At 53.3% G+C, this 26,818-nt stretch overlaps 2 protein-coding genes across 10 annotated transcripts in view; one reads left to right on the top strand and one right to left on the bottom strand.

Annotated features, from left to right (window-relative positions):
• SNRPA1 (small nuclear ribonucleoprotein polypeptide A') overlaps positions 1 to 26,818 on the top strand; it is an 840,838-nt gene that overhangs the window by 144,698 nt on the left and 669,322 nt on the right. The gene's annotated exons all lie outside the window — the stretch shown is intronic.
• The window catches only part of LOC133344079 (double-stranded RNA-specific adenosine deaminase-like), a 58,697-nt gene that overhangs the window by 14,538 nt on the left and 17,341 nt on the right, over positions 1 to 26,818 (bottom strand). For all 9 annotated transcript variants that reach the window (XM_061554384.1, XM_061554070.1, XM_061554510.1 and 6 more), the window contains 5 exons: positions 25,061 to 25,196; positions 22,534 to 22,832; positions 21,600 to 21,762; positions 2,763 to 2,973; positions 1,607 to 1,700 (listed from right to left, as the gene is read on the bottom strand). In XM_061554384.1, the coding sequence (XP_061410368.1) occupies positions 1,607 to 1,700; positions 2,763 to 2,973; positions 21,600 to 21,762; positions 22,534 to 22,832; positions 25,061 to 25,196 (903 nt within the window). The remainder of the gene's footprint in view (positions 1 to 1,606; positions 1,701 to 2,762; positions 2,974 to 21,599; positions 21,763 to 22,533; positions 22,833 to 25,060; positions 25,197 to 26,818) is intronic.

The following is a 26,818-nucleotide window of genomic DNA, read 5'->3' as shown; positions in this document are numbered from 1 at the left end:
GTGACTGTCTGTGCGTGTGGAGCGCCAGCACAGCGGTACAAACCCAGCGACCCGAGTTTGATTCACGCTCACAACCAATAGCCGTGGCGAATATTTGCACCGGTTCTGGGCCTCCTCTAGGGCGACTCAGCCTCAAATGAGTACCTGGGTGCAGGTGTGTATAGATCAACACTGGGGAGAAAAAGGTTGGCGGGCCGTGATGTCTGCCCCCAACAAAGCTACAGGAGGGATCTCTGTTTCTGTGTATCTACGTGTCTCTGCCCGTGTCTCCGAGCGAATCTGAGTTATATATAGTCTTTCGGTAAAGTTACGTAGATATCTTCAAAGAAAATAGCAAAAAACACTGACGCTTCGATCGCAACACAAGCGGTCATCATGAAAAGGGAGTTAGCTTCTAAAGGCGAACTGTTTTATAAAGGGTTGAAATGGGCATAGCCCAAATGTCAGCAGCCAATGTTAATGTAAGTGGTGGGCAGCAACCACGACGATGATGGTGGGTTTTCCACCAATCAAAGGGCTGCCAGGTGAAAATTAGCATGTTGATGTAAGATCGGTGAGCAGCCTCACATTAACATAGGTGGCTATGCTAATGTGAGAGATTAGCACGTTAATGGCAGATCGGTGAGCAGTCTCACATTAACATAGGTGGCTATGTTAATGTGAGAGATTAGCATGTTAATGGCAGATCGGTGAGCAGCCTCACATTAACATAGGTGGCTATGTTAATGTACGAAATTAGCACGTTAATGGCAGATCGCAGAGCAGTAAACCTTGAGCTCGGCGTGTGAAGTGGCTGTGTTAGTGTGTTACCTGTTAATGAACAACTAACATCGGAAGGTGGTAGGATGGAAACATCACAGCTAGTTATGACTTGGTTGATAACGTCCATCCAATGATTGCTCAGTTTGTACCCATCTTCTCGGCTGAAATTGTGTCTGTGTTTGTATATATGGATGGCTTCATGAACGAATCTTTGTTGATAGCCAGTGGGCTTGCAAAGTATCTTCTTCGTCTTAGAGAAATCAATTTCGTGTGAGCCCACCGCATTAAAACAATGATCAGCCACGGCCGAGGTATTGGTCCTACCGTGTTTCAGATCTGCCTTATGACGTGTTGCTTAGTTTCCCCAATGTAACTACTGCTGCAGACACAGCTTAAGTTTGTAGACGCCTTGTACGCGATCGTCCTTTCCAACCTGGAGCCTCTTCTGGGCTGCACACAACTCGACATCAGTGCCCTGTTTTATCCGAACCGTTTCTGGTCGTGAGGTCGACGCGGCCATTAAATGAGCACTGGAACGCGGTGTGTGGTTGCTGGCGCAGGTGAGACCAAGGTGGACGGGCTTGGGGGTGTGTGGGTGGGTGCGTATGTGGGTGGGTATATGCGTGCGTGGGTGCGTGCATAGGTGGGTGCATGCGTGGGTGGGTACATGCGTGGGGGTGTGCGTGTGGGTGCGTGGGTGGGTGCATAGGTGGGTAGGTGCGTGGGTGGATGCGTGGGTGGGCGCGTGCGGGTTGGGCACATGGTTGGGTGCGTGGGTGGGCGTGTGCATGGGTGGGTACGTGGGTGGTTGCGTGCGTGGGTGGGTGCGTGCGTGCATGGTTACCGTATGAATCCGCGCCGCGCGATGATCTCGGCGTGGGAATCGTTCACGGTCTCGCCCTTCAGGCTCAGCTCCTCTCCCTTCACACAGCGGTTTCCTGCTCGCAAAGAGACAAAGAGCCCCCGTACAGGCTTCAGAGACCGTTTGGGGAAAGTGCTGGTAGCGGGTAGCACCTGTGAAGGTTGGCACGGCACACAAGGGGGTGGGTGGCCAGCACCACGCGCGGGCCGCCTTTGTCTCCCCAGTGGCGACGTTTACTACACACCGCACCGGGTACTCATTTGAGACTGAGTCGACCTAGGGGAGGCCTAAGACCGGTTCAGATAAGCGCCACTGGTGTTGGCCGTAAGCGGGAATCAAACTCGGATCACTGGGTTCGGAGTGCAGCGCGCTAACCACGACACTACCGCTCCCCTAGGCTACCACTACCTTTTTTTACTCTTGTACAAAGACACATATCCCCCGTATAGCCTTAATAGACTCTTGGGGCAAGTGCTGTTAGCGAGCGCCTATGAAGGCCGGCAAGGCACACGAGGGGGTGGGTGGCCAGCACCGCGCCCGTTCGCCTTTGTCTCCCCAGTGGCGATGTTTACATACTGCACCAGGTACTCATTTAAGGCTGAGTCGGCCTAGGGGAGGCCCGGGACCGGTTCAGATTGTCACTGGTGATGGCCATGAGCACGACCGCCCAGGACTTGGGCGGTCGAGTTCGTGGCGCAGTGCGAGAAACTGCTACACTATCGCTCCCCACTGTTCACACACACACACGCCTCATTTGAGGCTGAATCGGCCTAGGGGAGGGCCAAGGACCGGTTGAGTGGGAATCGAACCCGGGTCGCCGGGTTTGTACCACAGTGCGCTAACTGCTACACTACCACTCTCCACGACTCGTGTAGTCTTTGACACAAACACACGCACACAGACAATAGCACATCGGGCCTCCTTCAGTGCACCGCAGCCTCCGACGTCGCCACTCGTTTTGACCCGGCCCGCGTCTTCCTCTAGATTCGTCAATTCCGTCACGACGCAGTCGGCGGCCGCGCTTTAAGTTCGGCCGCTTCGCGGGTCATCGTCGCCCACAATGCAACGGCAACACTTCGCCAGTCTCGTCGACGGCATTCGCACCGCGTGTGCACGTGCGATCGAGCGGTTGACCTACCGACCCCGAGGCTGACCACCAGGGCGCTGTCCATGCTGCCCGGGGCGGGCCCGTCGCCCTCCACCTCGGCCGGCCCCCTCGTCATGACGATGGCCGCCATCACCTTGCGCCCGACGAGCTGCGAGCGGCTCTCCTCGGCGATGGCGTCCAGCGTGGCGGTGCTCATCTCGGCCACCTCGTCGTGGAAGGTTCGGTCCGGCACCGAGAAAGCCTGCCGGGGCACGTGGGCAAAGCGAGGGGGGGTCAAGGTGATAGCCGCTGAAGGTTGCCATATGGAGGGCGGCCGCTACCGGATCTCACCCCACCGCCACACCTCTGTCCACCCGGCGGCACGAATGGGTGTAGCCGCGGTCAGCCGATCGGTGGGTAAGGTGCGGTGCGAGGGTAAAACTATGGGTCAGCAATATCTTTCATACCTAATATAATCACCCAGAAATGTCTGTCCTGAACGCTCGTGACGTCACTACTCCACATCAACCAGCTCCCCTCATTAATATTCAGGAGCAGGTGACGTCCTCCAAATGGACACCCCCCTCTCAATTCATAATAAATAGCGGATGACGTCACTACACATGGGGGGGCGAGGCGCCTCCTCCCCCCCCTCCTCGGTGTCAACTTACAACCCTCACGTCACGCAATCTCCGTAACGCTATTGAGACATCAAAGTAAAAAGGACGTCACGATGAACAAGGGATTATAACCTTAAAATGAAATAGGTCTGTCACGGCGCCCTTACAAATTGCACGCGCATTTGTAATAAAGCTCGTTGAGGCAACTTCTGGAATCCGTCTTTTATTCAACTTGTATTACAGCTTTCCTTCACACTGCTGACAGGCAGAGTGAGAGGGACAGATAGAGAGAGACGCACCGCCACATGGCAACCCGGAGCCCCGCTCCCGCGTGGCCCCCTTCCTCTGTTCATTCCCGTTCTGACCACGTGTCGTTCGTCTCCACCCCTATTTAATACCCGGGTCACGTGGTACGTTTCCGCCAATCCTCGTTAGCCTCCATGGAATCTTCCAGGCTCCCTCGTCAGCTCCCGGGACCACGCCCCTGACTCATCTCCCCATTGGCTGTGGCCAAAGCCAGCAGAACCAATCCTTACAGCTGTCACCTTTCCATCACGTCAGGGCCACGCCCCTAGGCTTCCCCCCCATTGGCTGTAAACCAGGACCGGCAGAGCCAATCATCATGACGAGTTGTGATACGTCAGCGAGCCGGATATATCCTTACATTACACATTGATGCAATGAATATATCACGTCGCGGTCTGCTTTTTGCTTGCAAATTTAGATTTACTGCAATACACCCGTCCTTGGATGGGCAAAAGACGAGTTAGTTTTGAATTCAGATTATTCAAAAGTGCACAGCTCCAGTAGCTTCCTAATATCGGAAGGAAGAGTGTTCCAGACGGCCGCAGAACCGGATTTGAAAGCGTGCGATGCGGTTACCACCGTCTTTGCTCGATGGCCAACCAAAAACAGCTGCTGCGAGGAAGACCGGAGTTTGCATGATGGATTATGCTCCTTGACGAAGTGGAGGCTGTTCTGCTACCAGTCCCTGCGCTAGCTTCTGGGTCGCAGTGCTATCCGCCGGGTCTCTGTGCCATCGCGGTACCGGTAACTGCGTACACAAATAGAACTCTCCCACCACTCTGAGTCTCCACGTGGCACATAGCCTGAGTGGCACATAGATTGGGTGGCACGTAGACTGGGTGGCACGTGGATTGGGTGACACGTAGATTGGGTGGCACATAGATTGGGTGGCACGGAGATTGGGTGGCATGTAGATTGGGTGGCACGTAGATTGGGTGACACGTGGATTGGGTGGCACGTAGATTGGGTGGCACGTAGATTGGGTGACACGTAGATTGGGTGGCACGTAGATTGGGTGACACGTGGATTGGGTGGCACGTAGATTGGGTGACACGTAGATTGGGTGGCACGTAGATTGGGTGGCACGTAGATTGGGTGACACGTAGATTGGGTGGCACGTAGATTGGGTGACACGTGGATTGGGTGGCACGTAGATTGGGTGACACGTAGATTGGGTGGCACGTAGATTGGGTGGCACGTGGATTGGGTGGCATGTAGATTGGGTGGCATGTAGATTGGGTGGCACATAGATTGGGTGGCATGTAGATTGGGTGGCATGTAGATTGGGTGGCACGTAGATTGGGTGGCACGTGGATTGGGTGGCACGTGGATTGGGTGGCACGTGGATTGGGTGGCACGTGGATTAGGTGGCACGTGGACTGGGTGGCACGTAGATTGGGTGGCACATAGATTGGGTGGCACATAGATTGGGTGGCACGTAGATTGGGTGGCACGTGGATTGGGTGGCACGTGGATTGGGTGGCACGTGGATTGGGTGGCACGTGGATTAGGTGGCACGTGGATTAGGTGGCACGTGGACTGGGTGGCACGTAGATTGGGTGGCACGTGGACTGGGTGGCACGTAGATTGGGTGGCACATAGATTGGGTGGCACGTAGATTGGGTGGCACGTAGATTGAGTGGCACGTAGATTGAGTGGCACATAGATTGGGTGGCACGTGGATTGGGTGGCACATAGATTGGGTGGCACGTAGATTGAGTGGCACGTAGATTGGGTGGCACGTAGATTGAGTGGCACGTAGATTGGGTGGCACGTAGATTGAGTGGCACATAGATTGGGTGGCACGTAGATTGGGTGGCACGTAGACTGGGTGGCACGTGGATTGGGTGACACATAGATTGGGTGGCACATAGATTGGGTGGCACGTGGATTGGGTGGCACATAGATTGGGTGGCACATAGATTGGGTGGCACATAGATTGGGTGGCACGTGGATTGGGTGGCACATAGATTGGGTGGCACATAGATTGGGTGGCACATAGATTGGGTGGCACGTGGATTGGGTGACACGTGGATTGGGTGACACGTGGATTGGGTGGCACGGAGACTGGGTGGCATGACGACCGTGATGACGGTGACATTAATGACGATTATGGTATTTGAGAGGATGATGCCATGAAGAATTAGTTCAATCACGCAGACGGAGATAACAAACACAAACTTTAATGCCACTGTTGATGGTGACATCGGTGGTGATGACAATAATTAATAATGAAATAAGAATAGGCTTTACCCTTTTCCGGCAATAAGACAGTTGGTGTCACGGTGTTTAAACACCAAATAGATACCTATTGGGAGGTATAAAGTCTAACCACATATGCTTGTGGTAAAACATGTAAACAAACACGCTTTCATAATGTATGCATTTTCTTGGTTCTTTCGGTAGAAAATTCTTGTTGTGGATTTCACACCTGATGACGATTGCTTGTGTTGCAGTGGAAACGTCGTGAGAATTAGATTGTTTAATATTTGTATTATTTTATTATTTCCCTTCTACATGACTTTACCGAAAGAACCAAGATTATGAATCCCTGCAGTCATGAAAGCTTTAAATCAAAATGTTTGCATTGTCGTTGAAACTTGATTGGCCGACACCAGAGAGAGACTCCTTAATGGCCTTGTCTCACCACCAGTGCTGGACCAGAGAACAACGCCAAAAGGGGAACAGCACAAAGGAAAGCGCAAATATCAAAGCATTCATAAAAATGGTCCCACAGAGATAATAATACACATAACAGCGATGGCGATGATTTGGGCAGCATCGACAACAATAAGCTATCTTCTTGGTTCTTTCGGTAAAGTCACGTAGAAGGGAAATAATAAAATAATAACAAAACATAATAAAAATAAAACATAATAAAATAATTCTCACGACGTTTCGGCTACAACGCAAGCAGCCGTCCTTCACCTAAGGACGGCTGGTTGCGTTGTGGCTGAAACGTCGTGAGAATTATTTTATTATGTTTTATTTTTATTCTTTTATTACTTCCCTTCTACGTGACTTTAACGAAAGAACCAAGAAGATGAATCCCTGCAGTCACGAAAGCTTTAAATCGACAACAATAAGCTAAATTACACTGACGTCGAGGACGAAGAGAGCGGCAAAAATCACGGCGACGATGAGAGCACCGACGAGGCTGACTACAACGTCGCTTGAGGACGGGCAAAGTGGCACTGTTCATCTTCTTGGTTCTTTCGGTAAAGTCACGTAGAAGGGAAATAATAAAATAATAAAAATAAAACATAATAAAATAATTCTCACGACGTTTCGGCCACAACGCAAGCAGCCGTCCTCAGGTGAAGAACAGGTCTGTCGAGAAGACAGAGTCTGAATGATAACCCCAGGCTTGACTTTACCGAAAGAAGCAAGAAGATGAATCCCTGCAGTCACGAAAGCTTTAAATCGAAAAAAAAAATTGGCACTGCTCTGCTTCTCGACAGACACACGAGGGCGGTGGGGCTGCCAAGTCAAGCGGAGGAGCGAGCGAGCGAACAAGCGTTGATCTTGGGCCAATCGGGAGCACGTGGGAGAGTGGACAACAGAGAAAAGGAGAGAGAGAGCGGGAGAGCGAGCGGGAGAGAGAGCGGGAGGAGAGCGGGAGAGCTGTAAAAAGCCAGGGACTGCTCAGGCACAGCAGTAGCATCGCAAGCGTCGCCACGGCAACTGTTGCCTGGCGCCCCGGCACTTGGTACTCTTGATGGGGGGGTAAAGCCTCCATTGAATGGCCGGGTTTAGAATTGACCAAATAACGTTTTTTGTCTCGCTTTCAAATGGATCTGTTTGTATTCTTTATCATTATTTATTATTGATTTTTTTCATGCGTGTTTGTGTGTGTGTGCACGTTCTGTTTACGTGACAAACCTTATTAATTGACTGTATCGGGCGGTGTCGGGTTCAACGACACATTTATATTGACACGCTCTAACCCAAAAAGACCTGCATTATGGACCTTCAAAACAGCGACCGCACGTTTTGTGTGCCGTCGCGCAGCCTTGGTGAGAGGCGACGCCGAGGGCGTGAGGAAGATCCGCAGTAGGGGCGTCGGCGGCAAGGAGGTTTGGGGGAGAGGGGGGGGGCCTAGGGAGGACAGGATAACTGCGGAGAAGATTCGTCGGCAACGAGCGCACTACAAAATAACGGCGAGCGAGTGCGGATGACGGGAGGGGGCGGCGGAGGTATCACCTCCGTTGGTGCTCCCCGGGTTCAAGTTTTTACGGGAATTCCACATTGCCACGACGGGAGACCAAAACGACGAGGGCCCGTTCATAAATATATTTACTTTTTTTAATTTGCGGCAAACATACGGGACGAGCGTATGGAGATAGCCAACGCACAAAAATAAAATATTTATTGCGTTAAACACATTGTCCTGCGGAGGGAGCTGGTAGGAACGTTGGGTTGCTCGGTCAATGGCCAGGGTCAATGGCCAGGGTCAATGGCCAGGGTCAACGGCGGCGTGGTGTATTCCGCAAATATGCCCGACTGTGAGGGCGTGAGTAGGTTAAACGTTGAGTTTTATAAGGGCACCACGGGGTGACCAGCCCCTCCCCTCCCCACCCCTCCCACCCCCACCCCTCCCACCCCCCACCCAGCCCTACCCCTCCCACCCCCCACCCAGCCCCTCCCCACACTCCCCTCCCCACCCAGCCCCTCTCTCCCCACCCAGCCCCCCCTTCCCTCCCCACCCTCTCTACCCAGCCCCTCCCCACCCTCCTCACCCAGCCCCTCCCTCCCCACCCAGCCCCTCCCTGCACGACGGACACAATAATCCCATGTGGGCTGGTGTAACCTGGCGGTTACTACCAGTACAATTAACTAAACACACCGGACAGCGACAAGGATCCAACGCGCATAAAACATTCCCGAAATAACAACATCACACGACAACACATCACGTGACAATTACGTACGGTAACATAATGGCGTACCGATACACAGTCAACAGCGAGAGTGAGATAATATCACTTAGAGACGGGAAAACGCTCGATTTATCTTTACCACAACTGCTTCATCAATGCATTCTTTGGGTGACGTGCAATTATAGGCCATAGGCCACCGTGCCGTTATTAAATATTAATGGGATAATTTAATTGAGGTATTACTATTTAAAGAGGTGGCAGCACAAAAGGAACAGGGCCGTGTGCAAACGTACCGTGCCCTCCCCCCCCACCCACCTCCCCCCCCCACACCCCCCCGGGGCCATCACGAAAAAATTCCACGTAATTTTTAAACAGAGTTCCAGACGAAATGGAAAGACTCCGCGTAGCTTGCGGGGAAGAAGGGGTTGAGGGGGATGAGGGGGATGAGGGGGCGGGGGGATGTTGATAATGGCCACCCATTGGGATTTTTTGCAGAACGGCCCGTGGAAGTAGACATTGTAGAGCTGCAGCAGTCCCTTGGTTAACGTTTTTAATCCATTTGTCTCATGGAAATGACTGTCAATAGAGTTCACGTATGAAGTTGAAAAATACGTTTAAAAAAAACATCACCGAGTCTGCAAGAAAGCTGTTTCCACTGCAAAAACAGACAAGGTAGTAATGCAAACAAAGCCAGTGGAGATCGAAACGCTCATGAATCGGCATTGCCGATTGGACGTAGGGCATTGCTCAGCCCCACTTACGAGTGCTCGGGTTGGCCTAAATTGGCACCCCGCGTACATGACGTAAACACGGCGTTACCGTCAATCATAATGTGAACGTTAAGTCGAAACCACAGGGCGTCGTCCCACGGGGAGGCGAAACGTTGATCACAAAAAATCGTGCGACGATGATTGTCAACACTGGCAAACCGAGGGATTGCCAAGCCTCTGCGACCTCCGACACACGCAGCAGAGGGCAGCACTTCACCGCACGCTCTGCCACCGCAAGTGAGCGACATCGGGTCGCACACGCACGACCACCGTCAAATTCAACGTCTTTCGTTCTCAGCGCCGAAATGTATCCTGTCTTCTTATCTCGTCTCATTCTAATTTATGTAGCGCCTTTGACCAAGGCGCTGAACAAGGAATGAGTCGTTCGTACGGCGGAATAGGAGTGCGACGGGATGAGATTCACGAGACGGACGGGTGGTACGTGACGGATACGACGACGATGGGTGAAGTAAACGCTGATGAAAGTGAAGTGGTTAATGACGAGCGAGTGTGATGAAAAGGAAGGGGAATTTTAGAAAATGGGACGGTGGTGTTAATGATGGGGAAGGGAGGACCGGGGTGGGGGGGAGATTGGGTAAGCGAGGGGAAATCAGTGAGCGTGTTTGAGGGGAAGAACGGTGAATAAACGGTGAGGCTGATTGGTTGACACGTAGGGGCAGTTTGTTCTGGTATAAGGAGGCCAGATGCGAGAAAGGACGAAATGGTGATTGGGGAACACGGAGGACGAGAGGGGGGAACAGAGGCAGAGAAACAGCAGCTGGGATTGAGAACGCACACGGCGAGATGGGGGAAGCGAGCAAATTTAGCCAAATAACACACAGAGCCAAATTGAATGCGATATTTCTTTGTGTCTTTCTAGGCACCGGTTATCACCTCACACTACACTTTCGAACCAAGATTTAAATCACGTACGGCGGCTGTGATCTGCATTCAAACTCAAAATCTCAGTGGTGCAGGCTTGGAGTTTCTGACCTCTTGAGTCTCCGACCTCCGAGTCTCTGACCTCCGGGTCTCTGAGCTCGGAGTCTTCCGACCTCTGATCTCTACGTCTCTGACCTCTGAGTCTAAGACCTCTGTGCCACACAGTGGCCCCCTCCCGCGCTGCGACGACGCAGCTCGCGACGACGCAGCTTCCGACTCGGGGTTGATTTCCACGCCGGATTCTGTAGAACGTCTCTTATGTTGTCGTTGGGAGGGCTCCGTTTTGTCTCTTTGTTTGCGCACTGTACGCCTCTGCGCACATCATTACACTGTAATTTGTTGTCATTCAATAACGCGCTCGGAAATTTGTTTCAAACGCGGAGCGCAATTACGCGCAGATTATTTTCATCATTCTTCTTCTTCTCGCCTCTTACAAGCGTGTGTGGGTTGTCTCTCCAGGCAATCCCTCCAGCTTCCGCCCACGCAGTATGACAACAAAAAAACCCCATTAACAAGGGACGAGGAAGAAGAGTCACGCGCACACGCATATTCCGTAATGCGTTCCCAAACGTGCACTCATTTCACGGAAGCCTCTCGATTGCAGTAGGGCGAGACCATCGATTTCGGTGGCTGTCAGGGGGAAAAAAGAGACACGGTTTGCGTGTTTGCTAATTGTCCTCTTAGCGCTGGTTTGTGTTGTGAAGGTGCATGAAGTCCTTTGTGTGTTGAACTTCTTTCACACTGTACGTAGCCAACCGTGCTAGTCGGAGAAGCAATCACAAATTTGATTTAGAAGTGCATAGCTCCAGTGGCTTCCGAATAACACGGGTCTACAATTTTTTAGACGTCGTCAGCTTCGGAGATGAAATGTGCTGTTTATTATGGTTTTTTTACGTGCTGAATTCAAATATGACAATTAAAACTGACTGGCTACTGCTCCCAAGATATTTAAGATTTAACATTTTACGTCTATGTATACTGTGTAGATAGTAGAGTTTTACTCATACATTGAAAACCTAGGTCTTTTCATGTGACCTGTCCTATTCATATCAGCAAAAATGGTTATATAAATCAAATGTATTATGTAACAAAATGCAAAAAACTATTATCCATATACAAGTACATACTACTTGGTGCTTCTTGGCTCGTCTCTTGTATTTATTAAATGGACCATCTCTTGTCACTGTCCAGCAATAGCCTGCAAGCATTGACGGGCTCCATTTGCCCTGAGAGCGTTTCTCCATTGTCGCAATGTCCTGGGTGAAATCACACGCCATGCTCGTCGCTCGCTGCTACGCAGTTCGGTGGAAAAAAAAATCTAGATTGAGAGTGCAAAAAATGCATCTTTAGTGACATTTTGCAACCAAGGCTTTGGTATGCCTTGAGGAGGTTTTCCACCAACTCCCTGTAGTTGTCTGCCTTGTTGCTTCCGAGATAATTTGTTGCTACTAACTGGAAGGCTTTCCATGCCGTCTTTTCCTTACCAGCCATATCGGAAGGAAGAGGCGTTGCAGATGACGGCAGAAACGCGTCTGAAAACGCCGCGCGATGCAGTCACCGTCTTTGTTCAATGGCTGGGCAAAAGCGCTGCTGCTGCGAGGATGACCAGAGTTCGCGGGATGGTTTAGATCAGCAAGGTATTCATCAATTTGTCGTCTCGTTTTTGCTCGGGTATATCCCTTAGAGCAACGCAACTTTATACACAAGTTTCCATCGAATTGAACCAACTTCACCAGAGTTATTGTGGCGCCGTGTTATCGAAGAGCTGTTATCTCCCTCGCCTGCTGTGCATGAGGTCGGGCGGTCGTTCCCACACCTGGCAATGCCCGTTTCATATTTGGAGTTCGTGTGGTCAATCTCTCTCTCCCCATGGTGGTCGCGCGGATTGTTCTCCTGGGCACGGGTCAACCCCCAGGACCCAGGATTCCAATTTGCAACCTCACCATCGTGCGCCGCCGGTCCAACCGTGGAGCCACGTGGTTAGATTTCAAATGAAATGCCTCAATCACGGGAATGATGCCTCAATTCAGGGTTCTGTCCATAAGAGGAGCGAGCGACCGCGGTGGGTAATCAGAGCCCCTCCTTGACACTTGTCACACACGTGGAACTCTCTGGCGAAAGGCTGTCGGGGAAGTCCGGTTCGGTATTTGATCTTCAAGTCCCTTCGGCCTCGAGAACATTTCAGCGTGCGTGTCACGACGCAAGCGTCGACGCGTTGCGTGCGTGTCACGACGCGAGCGTCGACGCGTTGCGTGCGTGTAACGACGCCTTGCGGGCATGACACGACGCGTTGCATGCATTGCGTCCGTGGGCTCCCGTGCAAAATACGCCAAGTGAAACTTTCAGTTCCTCTTTAAAAATGTACGGAAACATTTTTTCCCCATTTTTATTTACATTTCTCTCAATTGACTTTGTCCTGTTCGCCTTGTAGCCATTCTCTGGTCTAACACCGGCGGGGATAAAAGAAGGCTGTCTCTCTGGTGTAGGAAAACCAGTTTCGAAGACAATACATATATTAAATTATCGGAGCGTGTCTGTTTGTATGTTTTGCCACAAGTACGTGTGGGTTTCATTGCCAGAAAGGGTAAAACGTATTCTCATTTTTCATCATTTTTCATACTGGCAAAAAGGTCCCGTAAATATTTATCTCAACCGATTTCTCGCGAGCGTGCCTACCTACGGGCGTCACGCCGTAAGACGAAGACATCTCACTTCGGAGAATCATGCAGCAAGCGGTGCACCACCCCGAGCTAGCAAACAGTCCCTTGAAGAAAACGATGACGTCACTGAACCTTCGACTGACCTTCAATCCGCACTTTGAACATCATTCACACGTTTATAACAAGACAGTGAATCCTTCGTGTATCTGTATCTCCCGCGCAAAAACATCCGAGGTATTTTTTTTATACTCCCTATCGACCACACGGCCTTCTGGAAGTGCATAATTTCAGCAGCACTGGTTCAACGAAAGCAACACACTGGACCGTTTTCAATGCTCACAGTGTCTCATCAGCAAAGCCAGGCTTGCTTGATAAACGCTATTAGTGACTCACCTCCATTATACTCCAGGAAAATAGTAATCGTCGCGGAGTCTTGTGTTCGAGAATGGCCAGTGGAAGCAATGCCACAGGACAACTTCAGAATAACGTCACGCGACATTTACCATAATCTCCAATCCGGTGAGTATATTTTCCTGGAATTTTTACAGTTAACACACCGTCGCAGTGTCAACTAGGGCGGCTGCGGGATTCGATTCGTGAGCGTCGACAGCAAGCGGACAACTCGCCACCGCCGGGCACACGTTCATATACCACGTTGGAAGCTAAGCAGGTTTGATCCTGTGTTATGCTTTAACGGGCAACCACCATGCTTACGAGGTGTTATAGGCTGCGTCGGAGCTGCAGTGTCGCGGTTACCAGGCAGGACTTCGAAGCCGGTGACCCGAGATCAATTCCCACTCTTGGCCATCACCAGTGACGTTGGTCTGAACTGGTCCTGGGCCTCCCCTAGTTTGACTCGGCCTCAAATGGGCGGAACACTTCGCGAGAAAGGGACGATGGTGACCGAGGTTAACGGCGGAGGGGCATCCAAGGTAGCCAACGCGTTCAAGAGTGATGCCCGCCCTCCCCCAACCCCAGCGGAGTTATAGCGATGAAATCGGCTGTAGGTGCAGGCCGCGAGATGGATTGGTTGCATCATGAGACCGTGTTAGATGTGCGACGGCTCGAGATGCCATTCATCAAGCGGTGGCGAGACCGTGACTGATGCCGATGATGATGATAACGACGCATGGATGCATATATTATTAGAGCACGTTTGTTTGCCTGCTCACCACTTGTACCGTGGGTGGTTAATGCAGACTTGTTACCTTACAAAAGGTACCTATTTGGTGTTTGAACATCTGAACACCTCTTGTTTCACATTGCCAGACAGCAGTAAAACCGATTCTTATTTTTCATGCTTTGAGTACTGGCAAAAAAAATGTCCCTACGATAACGACGTTTTGCTGCCGCGTTGCGAACGAACTAACGACCGCGACAGCAGTTCAGGGTTTGCTGGTTCAGCTCCATACGGCCGGCGCGGGCCACGAGGGCATTATCATCAAAGAGAGCGATAAAACCGGACCCGGGAGTTTGATTTTACAAGGACGCGGGACCAGAGAGGGGGGTGGGTCGGGGGGGGGTTAAAAAACCAACATTAAACGAGCGACCGGGTGACGCTGTTTATCGGCGTGGGTCACAGCGCACCGTTGGTACGGCCACTGAGATTTCTGAGAGCACTGGGCAAGATAACTCGATCATCGATCGCCCCCACCGCCCCACACCACCTCCCCCGCATCGTTCGTCCAGAACAAACGATGACTCTGGACAAAAAAATTATCCATCTCCTTTTGCCTTCCCCTTCTCGGGAGAACATCTCCCCGTCGGCGCTGTCGGAATCATGCGGCTAAGCAGTGCACCGTCGCCACTGACATCGCTGAACCACATCTAAACTTCTCACTCAGGAGCTCTTTTTAAGCATGGGTGGCACTCGCCCGTTCGCACACGCATACACGCACACACACACACGCGCTGACACACGCACACACGCGCTGACACAAGCGCGCACAACTAACACTGACAGACACGCACACACACGCACTGGCACACAGACGCACATACTGACACACATGCACACACGCACTGACAAATGCACACACACATTGACACACACGCACACACGCACTGACACATGCACGCAAACGCACTGACACATGCACAAGCGCACGCACACACAAAGACAAATCTCCCCTGTGTAGCCTCAGCAAACTTTTGGGGCAAGTGCTGTTAGCGAGCACCTATGAAGGCCGGCACGGCACACGAGGGGGTGGGTGGCCAGCACTACACCCTACCGCCTTTGTCTCCCCAGTGACGATGTTCACAAACTGCACCAGGTACTCATTTAAGGCTGAGTCGGCCTAGGGGAGGCCCGGGACCGGTTCAGATTATTCGTCACTGGTGATGGCCATGAGCAGGAATCAAACTTGGGCGGCCGAGTTCGTAGCGCAGTGCGAGAAACTGCTACACTACCGCTCCCCACTGTTCTCACACACACACACGCACACACGCACGCTTTGTCATGCCGAGAGAGATACAATCTGGGCCATTGTACCACAGGCAATGATCAGCAAAATGGGCGAAGTAATGTCCATTGTGTGCTCGCATTTCTATTGTCGCTCTTGGAATCCCCGCAATAAAGCGGAGGCTCCCTTAAGCGATTGGCTTGGCAGCGCGCTGTATAATTTAAAGGGCCTCGGGGTGGCCTGTTGTGTGAAAGGCTGCTGGATTGTATAACTGTTCATAACTACACACCGGGGTGGAGTGGTGGCACGGTGGTTAGCACGCTGCAGACACCCAGAAAAGAGAGTCTCCACTGAGACCCCCAGAGGGGAGAGAGTCTCTACTGTGATGAGCAGAGCCGTAAACCCGCACCGGATTCCCCCACCCTTCCCGTCGTCGTGCGGAGCCTCCGCCTCATCCTCCCCCCCCTCTCCATCCCCGAGCCTCCATACCCGACGGTGAGGGGAAGAGGTGAGGAAGAGGTGAGGTGGGGGGGGGGGGGGCAAAGAGGGCGGAGGAAGGGAGGGGGGGTGGGGGGAGGTAAGGGGAGGAGGTGGGAGGGAAGAGGAGGTGAGGAGGTGAGGAGAAGTGCAACGGAGGTTTGCCAAGCGGAGATGGGAGGAGAGAATGGCAGAGAGGTAATAAGAGCAGCTGCGAGCGAACAAGGGGAGGAGGTGGGGCACAGAAAGGTAATGAGGTGGAGGGAAGCGAAGTAATGAGGTGAGGGAGGAGAGGGGAATCGCCTGACCGCAAAAAAACATTATTTGCCCAAATAAATAAGTAAGTGCCCATCGTCCGTCTGCCTCTCGTGAGGACGACGGGGCGGCCATGACGAGCGGCGGGCAAAGCCGATGAATGAGGACACAGGCGCACACAGCGGCGCATGTACACACGGTCGCACGCACAGGTGCACGCACGGTCGCAAGGGGGCACACGCAACGTCGCAAGGGGGCGCACGCAACGTCGCAAGGGGGCGCACGCAACGTCGCAAGGGGGCGCACGCAACGTCGCAAGGGGGCGCACGCAACGTCGCAAGGGGGCGCACGCAACGTCGCAAGGGGGCGCACGCAACGTCGCAAGGGGGCGCACGCAACGTCGCAAGGGGGCGCACGCAACGTCGCAAGGGGGCGCACGCAACGTCGCAAGGGGGCGCACGCAACGTCGCAAGGGGGCGCACGCAACGTCGCAAGGGGGCGCACGCAACGTCGCAAGGGGGCGCACGCAACGTCGCAAGGGGGCGCACGCAACGTCGCAAGGGGGCGCACGCAACGTCGCAAGGGGGCGCACGCAACGTCGCAAGGGGGCGCACGCAACGTCGCAAGGGGGTGCACGCAACGTCGCACACGGGCGCACGCTCGGGCGTACGGTCGCACGCACGGACGCACACATGTCCCAGACCCTCGCCAGAACCCTCATCCAGGCCTAAACAAGGGTCCAAGGCCCAATAATACCAAGCCCTAACCTTCACTCTCACCTTCACCATAGCCTTAACCCCAAGCTTAACTCACAGAAATCACTCTAATTATAACCCCCACTCCGCCTCTCGCTCTCCCTCACTCCATCACTCGCCGTCCCCTCCATCTCCCTGTTCACCCTTCATTTTCCTTTCCTTCATCTTCCTGCATCCTGCGCATCAATCTTCCTCCCTCCCTCCCGCTCTCCCCCCTCCGCCCGGCTAGCTGTCTCTCCCCCTCCTCTGTGCCGAAACCTCCAGATTCCCGCTCGCCTGCCCGCCCACTCAATCATCCGCCTCGGGGCTCGAGAGCATCTGGAGATGACTCAAAGGGGGGGACGAGAAGGGGAAAAAAAATCGACAAAAAAATCAACACAAACAAACACCAGCGGACTCCAAGACTACTAGACTGTCGCCGCTGCTGCCGCTTTCATAAGCGCGGCGATGCTCGTATATTTTCTTTGCTCCCACGATCCGCCGATGGACGGCGACTTTGCCGACAAAGAGGCGGCGCGAAACGTCGGGGGGGGGGGGGGGGACGGCCGTTCCCGAATGAAAAAAACTCGCAGCAGCCCCATGAAACGCGCCAGCGATGGATGAGCCGCTGCGATGGTGCAATAATCATGGGCGGGTTGCTGTGATCGCACCCCAACTCAACTCCTCGCTCCCTTCTTACAGAGACTGTCACAGTTAATGTACCGATAATTCTGGGGGGAGGGGAGTTTTAGAGTTATTTAGCCGCTGCAATAAATATCCACGTGATGACGATGATGATGATAAGCCACACTTGGTTGAGCTATCATTCGTGATGGTCAGGTCGCGTCTGAAAGAAGAGCTACGTCGCTCCGTGGGCTTTACCTGGTAAAATAAAACAAGTTTTGTTTGGTAATCTCTTTCTTGCAATGCCCATGATGCCGCCCTTACTTTGCTCCTCATCTTCATTCAAGCGACGACGACCGTGTCTAATCACCCCCCCACCCTGGCACCGCCCGAGTCGACCTGGGGGTCTCCGTCGCCACGGTGACACGGGTGTCCCAGCGCCTACCACCATAATTAGCAGGAATGCGCCCGGGTCTCGTCGGATCTGCGAAGCCAAGCGGGGGTATGAACCTGGACAAGCGCTGGGATGGACCACCACCACCACCAGCACCACCAGCACCACCAGCACCACCAGCACCACCAGCACCACCACGCGTAACAGTTGCTACAGGTTGCAGGGCCACGCACGGCAGTGCACCAAACTCCACTGTTGTACCGTACTCATACGCCCCAATGTCTACGCTCTGCGCCCCATCCCGCAGTGGAATGACAAAAGGGGTCTGAAAAGTTAAGCGGGCGTTGAGCCTGGAACAAGCGCGAGGATGGGCGACCACCACCAGCACCACCACCACCACCACCACCACCACCAGCACCACCAGCACCACCAGCACCACCACCACCACCATCACCACCACCACCATCAGCACCACCACCAGCATCACCACCAGCACCACCACCAGCACCACCACCAGCACCACCACCAGCACCACCACCAGCACCACCACCAGCACCACCACCACCACCAGCACCACCATCACACATAAGCGCAGGTGCTGTAGGTGGCTACCGCAGCGGCGAATGTTTGTCAGTAGTAAAATCTATTGTACCGCAAGAGGTTTTTTTGGGTTCGATCGCGTAAATATAAATGGGTCGCGAAACACGCCACCACCCGACAGACAATTAGCAAGGGCTTGTCACGTAAACAAGACGTGCCAATTCGTTAGTCGGACAGCACTAACTGGTTGCGTGTTGGAGAGTAAACCCACAACATTTATAATTCTATTGTACCGTGCTATGCTACAACATCTACGCTCTCCGGCTTCATCGACCCGCACTGGCCGGCGCGGTGAAGCATGGTCAAACACCCCCCGCCGCCCCTCGCCACCCTCCAACCCGCACGGCGTGGGGAGGCCCTCATCCAGCAGCGGATTCACAATGCGGAGCCTCAAATGTATTTGTTTGCACGCAGCCATGAGTTTTCCAGGCTGGGACCATTGCCTTTCGCTGCCGCATGCGACCCCGCTTTAACCACGGGTGGCACATGTAACAAAGATCCCGCCCCGCGCCCCTCGTGCAGTCGTAACAGACTCTCGGGGCAAGTACTTTTAGCACGGTGGCGAGATGTTAACTACCTCACTGGTATACAGAGGGTCGTGGGTTCCATCCGGACCTTGACGCCTGTATGTTTGGAGTTTGCGTCTCTCTCTCTCTCTCCCCGTGGTCGCGTGGATTTATCTCCTGGTCCTCCGGTTTTTCCCTCCACATTTAGAATCATCGTGCATTTGGAGTATTTGGCTAATATGAATTTCCACACAATAAGCCACTTCGTTGAGCTATCTTTCGTGGTTGTTTCTGAAAAGAGCTACATAGCTCAGTGGGCCTCACCTGGTAAAATAAAAAAATGCTTAGTTTACGTTTAGCAAGTAACACCTATGAAGGCTGCCACGGTACACAAGGGGGTGGTGGGTGGCCAGCATCACGCCCCACCTGCCTTTGTCTCCCACCACACACGGAGATACGCGCACACACGAGCACACAAAGACAAAGATCCCCCATATAGCCTTTAGAGGCTGCTGCGGCAACTGCTGTTAGCGAGCACCTATGAAGGGCGGCACGGCACACGAGGGGGTGGGTGGCCAACACCACGCCCGGCCGCCTTTGTCTCCCCAGTGGCGATGTTTACACATCGCACCAAGTATTAATTTGAGGCCGGGTTGACCTATGCACATGTAACACGCGCACGCATAGCCAACTCTCTTCTCCCCCCCCTCTCTTCGGACGAACATGCGAGAAAAGAGAAAATGTAACCGCGCGCATTGTCGCCACCGGAGCAGGTAGCTCCGTGACAACGAGCACGGGCACACACAAGGAAAGCCCCCGGCTGTTTCCGCGCTCGTTACGGATGAGCCCCGTAAATTTCACGAGCCACGTAAATTTCACGAGACGCGGGACGGCACCCGTGACGCGCACGCGGACACGCGCGGATAAATCGTTCTCGCTTCCAGCGCCGAGCACTGTCGCGGGCGACTGATGAGCCAGCACCCGTCGATTCACTCCAGCCGCTGGCTGGCCGGCGATCCGTCGCCTGCTTATTGGCCTTCTCTTGCTACTACCATGATTACTGCTAACGTCAAATTCGCTCGGTCTACCAAAACGGAGCGTTTCATCTTGCCCACGCGGTGTTCAAACACCGCTATGGATGTCACGATAACGCACGAACCCACCCACTAACACAGAAATCCCCTGCACAGTCCTAACAGACTCTTGGGGCAAAGTTGGCACGGCACACGGTGTGGGGCGTGTGTTGGCCCAACACCACGCCCCGGGCCGCCTTCGTTTCCCCGGTGCCGATGTTTTTACGCACCGCACCAGCTACGCATTTAAGGCCGAGTCGATCGAGGGGAGGCCCAGGCCCGGTTCAGACAATCGTCAATGGTTTCGATTTAAAGCTTTCGTGACTGCAGGGATTCATCTTCTTGGTTCTTTCGGTAAAGTCACGTAGAAGGGAAATAATAAAATAATAAAAATAAAACATAATAAAATACAATTCTCACGACGTTTCGGCCACAACGCAAGCAGCCGTCCTCAGGTGAAGATGCTGTCTTTCCGACAGACCTGTTCTTCACCTGAGGACGGCTGCTTGCGTTGTGGCCGAAACGTCGTGAGAATTATTTTATTATGTTTTATTTTTATTATTTTATTACTTCCCTTCTACGTGACTTTACCGAAAGAACCAAGAAAATGAATCGTCAATGGTGTTGGCCTAGAGCGGGAATCGAACTCGGGGGCGTCGGGTTCGTTACGCAGCATAGCGCCAACTGCTCCGCCACCGCTCCCCACCCACCGGCTCACAACCGCGTCTCTCTCTGCTTCTTCCCTTACACCGCTCCAGCTGTTCAATTCCCTCCCCCGCCACCGACGTCTCTTTGTGGACGATGGCCTTTGCCCGACGCACGAAACGCGTTTAACCCCTCATCCGCGACACTTTCAGTGGTGCTGCCAGTTGCTGGCCACTTGGCCCCTCCAGATTTTGGGCTGGAGCTCTACAACCGCGATAAAATAAATAATAGTGGTGGGGAAGGTGAATCAGACCACGGTTTCTTGATAGAGCGACCGTCGCAAAGGACATCGACGGCACGCCACTCAACGGCAACGGAAGTAAACGGAACGCAGGGGGCGCAAGGGGGGGGGGGCCCCCGGGGTCGTTCCCTCATCGGAAGCCGTCGTTTTTCGGCGCTCTCCGGCGAAAAAAGCTTTCGGCGGTCGTGCCGCACGGGTACATCACTCATTACTGGGTGTTGTGTCACCACCGGGTGTAGTTGTGTCACTCACCACTGTGTGTTGCAGTGCCACTCATTAACCAGTGTAGTGTCACACCACCGAATGTTGTGCCAGTCATTGCCGGGTGTAGTCTTGACTCACCACCGGGTATCAGTGCGTCACTCACACCCGGGTGTAGTAGCGTCCCCCACCACCGGTTGTAGTGTCACCCACCATCGGGTGTTGTGCCAGTCATTGCCAGGTGTCGTCTGACTCACCACCGGGTATCAGTGCGTCACTCACACCCGGGTGTTGTAGTGTCACCCACCACCGGTTGTAGTGTCACCCACCACCGGTTGTAGTGTCACCCACCATCGGGTGTTGTGCCAGTCATTGCCAGGTGTAGTCTGACTCACCACCGGGTATCAGTGCGTCACTCACACCCGGGTGTTGTAGTGTCACCCACCACCGGTTGTAGTGTCACCCACCACCGGGTGTTGTGTTGCCGCGGACACTCACCGGCCAGGGGTTGCACGTGTCAGAGAAGGGCGGCTGCTGGGTCAGAGGTCGCCCGGCGAGGACCCTTATGGCTGCCTCGGCGGCCCCGAAGCGTGCCTGCTTCTTGCTGCCGCCCGTGAACGCCGGGAAGACCTCTGTGCCCACCTCCACGCGCACCGTGAACCTGGCGGCGCCGGCATCGGCAGCGAGAGGAGGGAGGGAGGCAAAGGCGGCAAGGAGCGACAGCGCCGTCCGTTAGTGGCAGGGCTTTATAGGCGAGGGTGACAACGGCCGGCCGAGACGCCTGGCGACCGGTTAGGCGCTGCGAGTTTTTAATGTCGACGAAGAAGATGCGGATTTTTGCGATGATGCCAAATAAAAATTTAGCGAATAAAACTACAAACTATTTTTTATTTTACCAGGTAAGGCCCACTGAGCTAAATAGATTTTTGTCAGAAGCGACCCGGCTCATCACAAATGATAGCTCAACTAAAGTGGCTTTTCCCGTGGGAAATGTATAGCGGCAAAATACCCTGAACGCACATTTGTTTCGAAATGTTGGAGGGAAAAACTGGAGGGCGCGGATGAAAACTCCACGCTCTTTAAAATAAATCCGCCGATGGACCGTAAAAGCCCGAGCTTCTCCAAGCGCATGGAGCTTCACGTGCCGCCATCTCGATTGAACGCAGTTTCACCGTCGTATCAAGGAGACAGCCTGATGATCAAAATCCTCCTCGTGTGAGAAGGGAGAGGGAGGTGCCAAGCAATGAACACTCTCATCGTCGCACCGCTGCACGTTCAACTTGTTTTGCGCCGTACGGAGCCGACCGTGCTAAATCGGGAGGTGCCGGCGTAAGGAACGACAAAGCTCAACACAAGACAGCAGCGACGATGGCAGCGGCGACGATGGCAGCGGACGCGACGGTAGCGGCGGTATAACCACGGCGCCCCCAACCTGGGAGCGTGCGGCGGCCCCTCCTGCCCCACCACGACGAGCGAGCAGGCCAGCCCCAGCGACTGCGCGTACTCCATCACGGCGCTCACGGGGTTCTTCGCCAGCGGGGCGGATGGCGAGCACGACTCCCCACCCGTCACCGCCGCCGCCGAACCTCCCCCCGCAGTTGCCGCCGCGGCCGCCCCGCCGCCGGATGACGACGACGCCGGCGCGGGCAACTGCTGTGGCTGCGGTTGAGCCGGAGCGTGCGGTAGGCACGGGTGCGGCCAGGCGAGGCCATTACCGTCGCCACCGGGGTCCTGCCGGGGGTCGGGGCGTCAGCGCAAAAAGTTATACAACGTGGGCGCGACGTTTTTTCGCGGTTCCACGGTCGTCATAGTTCAGGGGTTAGGCCACGTAACGAACTAGCCACGTTTGACATCAGAATACAGAATATTTATTTTATACCGGAAGAATCCGATGGGCTACATAGCTCTTTTTCTCACACACGTTCAGTCTGCTGACAAGAGACACTGTGCGTCGAAACCAGTCCCGGTATTGGTCGTCTTGAATCAACGCTGCTGAGATAACGGCACTCGCAGAAGGCCGTGGTGGCGGCTGACAAGCTTTTTTCACAAACGCGGAGCGACGGACGTGTGAAGGGGAACGTATCATCCGCTGGACTAATCTGGCCAAAATTTGAGTCACTTGAAACCCTCTCTAACGCTGCTCACCCAAAGGGTGGACAATTCCCGGTGTGTCCAACCCTGCTCACACGTAACTGGGGCCATGCAACGCAAGCTGTGGGCCTACCCGGTAAACCAGTTTAACGTGCAGGCTTTCGCGACCAATACAGGGCGCTTGAAAAATGTTTGAACACATACATGGTACTATCGCTTTTCATGAAAAAAGAACGGATAATACACCGCAACATGATAACAAATGTATGTTAATAGCTTCAAAAAGTCAAAGAGTCTCCTTCACTTGTTCGCCATCATTGTCAACGCGTGCCTGGAATCTTCTCCAGGTGGTCTCCAGAGCCCGGAGGCCCATTTATCGTGGCACTGTTACAAATTCTCAGAAGTGTTAACATTTTTTTTAAGCACACTGTATCATCCATAATGGGGGTCGTGTGGGTTAGATAGGGTAAACCACTGTTATTCTGCGTTCCTTCAACGGAAGAGGAACAGCCAAACCACAAGAAAACCTCTCTCTCATAAAGTCTTCATTGGCATCTAGCTCCTGAGCGTACTGCTGCCATCACGCACGAGATCAGAACACAAGATTGACACGCACGCGGGATTCACAAAAAGGATCACGCGCAGGGTGGACACAGACACAGGCTTGACACACAGTATGTCCACCTGCTCACCCATAGGGTGGACACACACGGACGGACACAAAAACCACACACTGACACACACACACTGACACGCACACACACTGACACAAAAAGATCCCCCGTATAGCCTGTACCAGACTGTAGGGGCAAATGCTGTTAGCGAGCACCTATGAAGGCCGGCACGGCACACTAGGGGATGGGTGGCCAACACCACGCCTGGCCGCCTTTGTTTCCCTAGTGGCAATGTTTACACATCACACTGGGTATTTGAGGCCGAGTCGACCTAGGGGAGGCCTAAGACCGGTTCAGATAATCGTCACTGGTGTTGGCCGTGAGCGGGAATCGAACCCGGGTCGCCAGGTTCGTAGCGCAGCGCGCTAACCGCTACACCACCGCTCCCCACATACACTGACACACACACACAGATCCCATCACACTGACACACACAAAGACAAAGATCCCCCGTGTAGCCTAAACAGACCGTTGGGGCAAGTGCTGTTAGCGAGCAGCAGCTATGAAGGCCGGCACGGCACACGAGGGGGTGAGTGGCCAGCACCACGCCGGGGCGTCTTTCTCTCCTTCGTGGCGATATTTAGATACCACACCAGGTGCTCATTTGAGGTGAACTCGGTTGAGGTTCAGGACCTATTCCACTAATCATCATTGTTGTTGACCATGAGCGGGAAACAAACGTGGGTCCCCGGGTTCGTAGCGCACCGCTACACTACTGCTCCCCCATACAGGGTGGACTCGCACACATAGACAGGGTGGAAACACACAAATAGACAGGGTGGAAACACACACACACACACACAGGGTGGACACACACACAGTTGACACACACACACGGAGTTGACGCACACACAGGGTTGACACACACGGAGCTGACACACCCAGGGTGGACACACCCAGGGTGGACACACACACAGTCGACATATACACACACACAGGGTTGACAGGGTTGATACACAGACACAGGGCTGACACACACAGTGTAAACACACACAGGGTGGATATATATACACACACACACAGGGTGGACACACAGACACAGGGTTGACACACACACACAGGGTTGACACACAGTTGACATACACCCAGGGTGGACACACACAGAGACAGGGTTGATACACACACACACACACAGGGTTGACACAGAGTTGACGTACACACACAGGGTGGACGAACACACGCGGGCACTCGTACCATGCCCTGCATGCTCTGTGCGGCCTTCAGCAGGGTGTGCAGCGCCACAGTGGCGGCCGCTGTCTTGGCGCTCTTCTTGCTGGAGCCCTCGGCCTCGGCAAATGAGTGGCCCCCCACTGTGGCCTGAAACACGAAGCTGTGGGGGGTATGCGGCGGGGGGGGGGGGGGGATAGGGGTTGGGGGGGGTTAGGGTTAGAGGTCAGGTGATCGTTTTAATAAAGAGGAGCTAAAGGAAGGGTGTCAAGATGAACGTTGCAATAAAGAGATATAAACAAATTGTGTTACTATTGATAATTGGTTTTTACCCTTCTATCTGGCAACAAAACTGACACCTTTTTACAAGGAGTCATGTTTGCATAGACCACAATACCTGCAGTCATAATGCAAACAAAAAACATAACTCTGACAAAACTGATACCTGTTTACAAGGAGTCATGTTTGCATAGACCACAATACCTGCAGTCATAATGCAAACAAAAAACATAACTCTGACAAAACTGACACCTTTTTACAAGGAGTCATGTTTGCATAGACCACAATACCTGCTGTCATAATGCAAACAAAAAACACAACTCTGATAATACATGTATACATTATCGGAGTTATGTTTTTTGTTTGCATTATGACTGCAGGTATTGTGGTCTATGCAAACATGACTCCTTGTAAAAAGGTATCAGTTTTGTTGCCAGATAGAAGGGTAAAAAAACAATTATCGTATTTTTTACTGGCAAATGAGGTTCCAATGGTGTGTTACTATTTTTTATGTTACCAGGTAAGGCCCATGGAGGTGCTGTAGCTTTTTTTTCAGGAATGACCTGGCCACCACAAATGAGAGCTCAACAAAGTGGGCTTATCATCACGTGGACATTTATAGCAGCCAAACACTCTAAAACGCAGCCACAGGGAGAACATGCAAACGCCAAAATATACAGGCGTCAGGGTTACGATTGAACCCACGACCTCTTGTATATCAGGTAGTTAACATCTTGCCACCGTGGAACCTAGGGTTAAGGGTCAGCAACGTGGCCGTGATAAGAGGAGGGAGTGATGGTCATGTGACCCACCTGGACTTGGAAAAGGGAGGGGTGGGAGAGGGTTCCAAAGTGAACCGATGGAATCGCAGCATCGTCACACACGCAACACCTCACACCATCGTCACACACGCAACAACCCACACCATCGTCACACACGCAACAACCCACACCATCGTCACACACACGCAACAACCCACACCATCGTCACACACACGCAACAACCCACAGCATCGTCACACACGCAACAACCCACACCATCGTCACACACGCAACAACCCACACCATCGTCACACACACGCAACAACCCACACCATCGTCACACACACGCAACAACCCACACCATCGTCAAACACGCAACAACCCACACCATCGTCACACACACGCAACAACCCACAGCATCGTCACACACACGCAACAACCCACAGCATCGTCTCACACACACGCAACAACCCACACCATCGTCACACACACGCAACAACCCACACTATCCTCACACACACGCAACAACCCACACCATCGTCACACACGCAACAACCCACACCATCGTCACACACACGCAACAACCCACACCATCGTCACACAGACGCAACAACCCACACCATCGTCACACACGCGCAACAACCCACACCATCGTCACACACACGCAACAACCCACACCATCGTCACACACACGCAACAACCCACACCATCGTCAAACACGCAACAACCCACACCATCGTCACAC

The sequence above is a fragment of the Lethenteron reissneri genome, chromosome 1, assembly GCF_015708825.2.
Source record: "Lethenteron reissneri isolate LAM-NWPU_2019-01 chromosome 1, ASM1570882v1, whole genome shotgun sequence".
In the NCBI taxonomy this organism is placed as follows: domain Eukaryota; kingdom Metazoa; phylum Chordata; class Hyperoartia; order Petromyzontiformes; family Petromyzontidae; genus Lethenteron; species Lethenteron reissneri.
The sequence above is the reverse complement of the archived record's forward strand: the minus strand, read 5'-3'. Positions and strand labels throughout refer to the sequence as shown.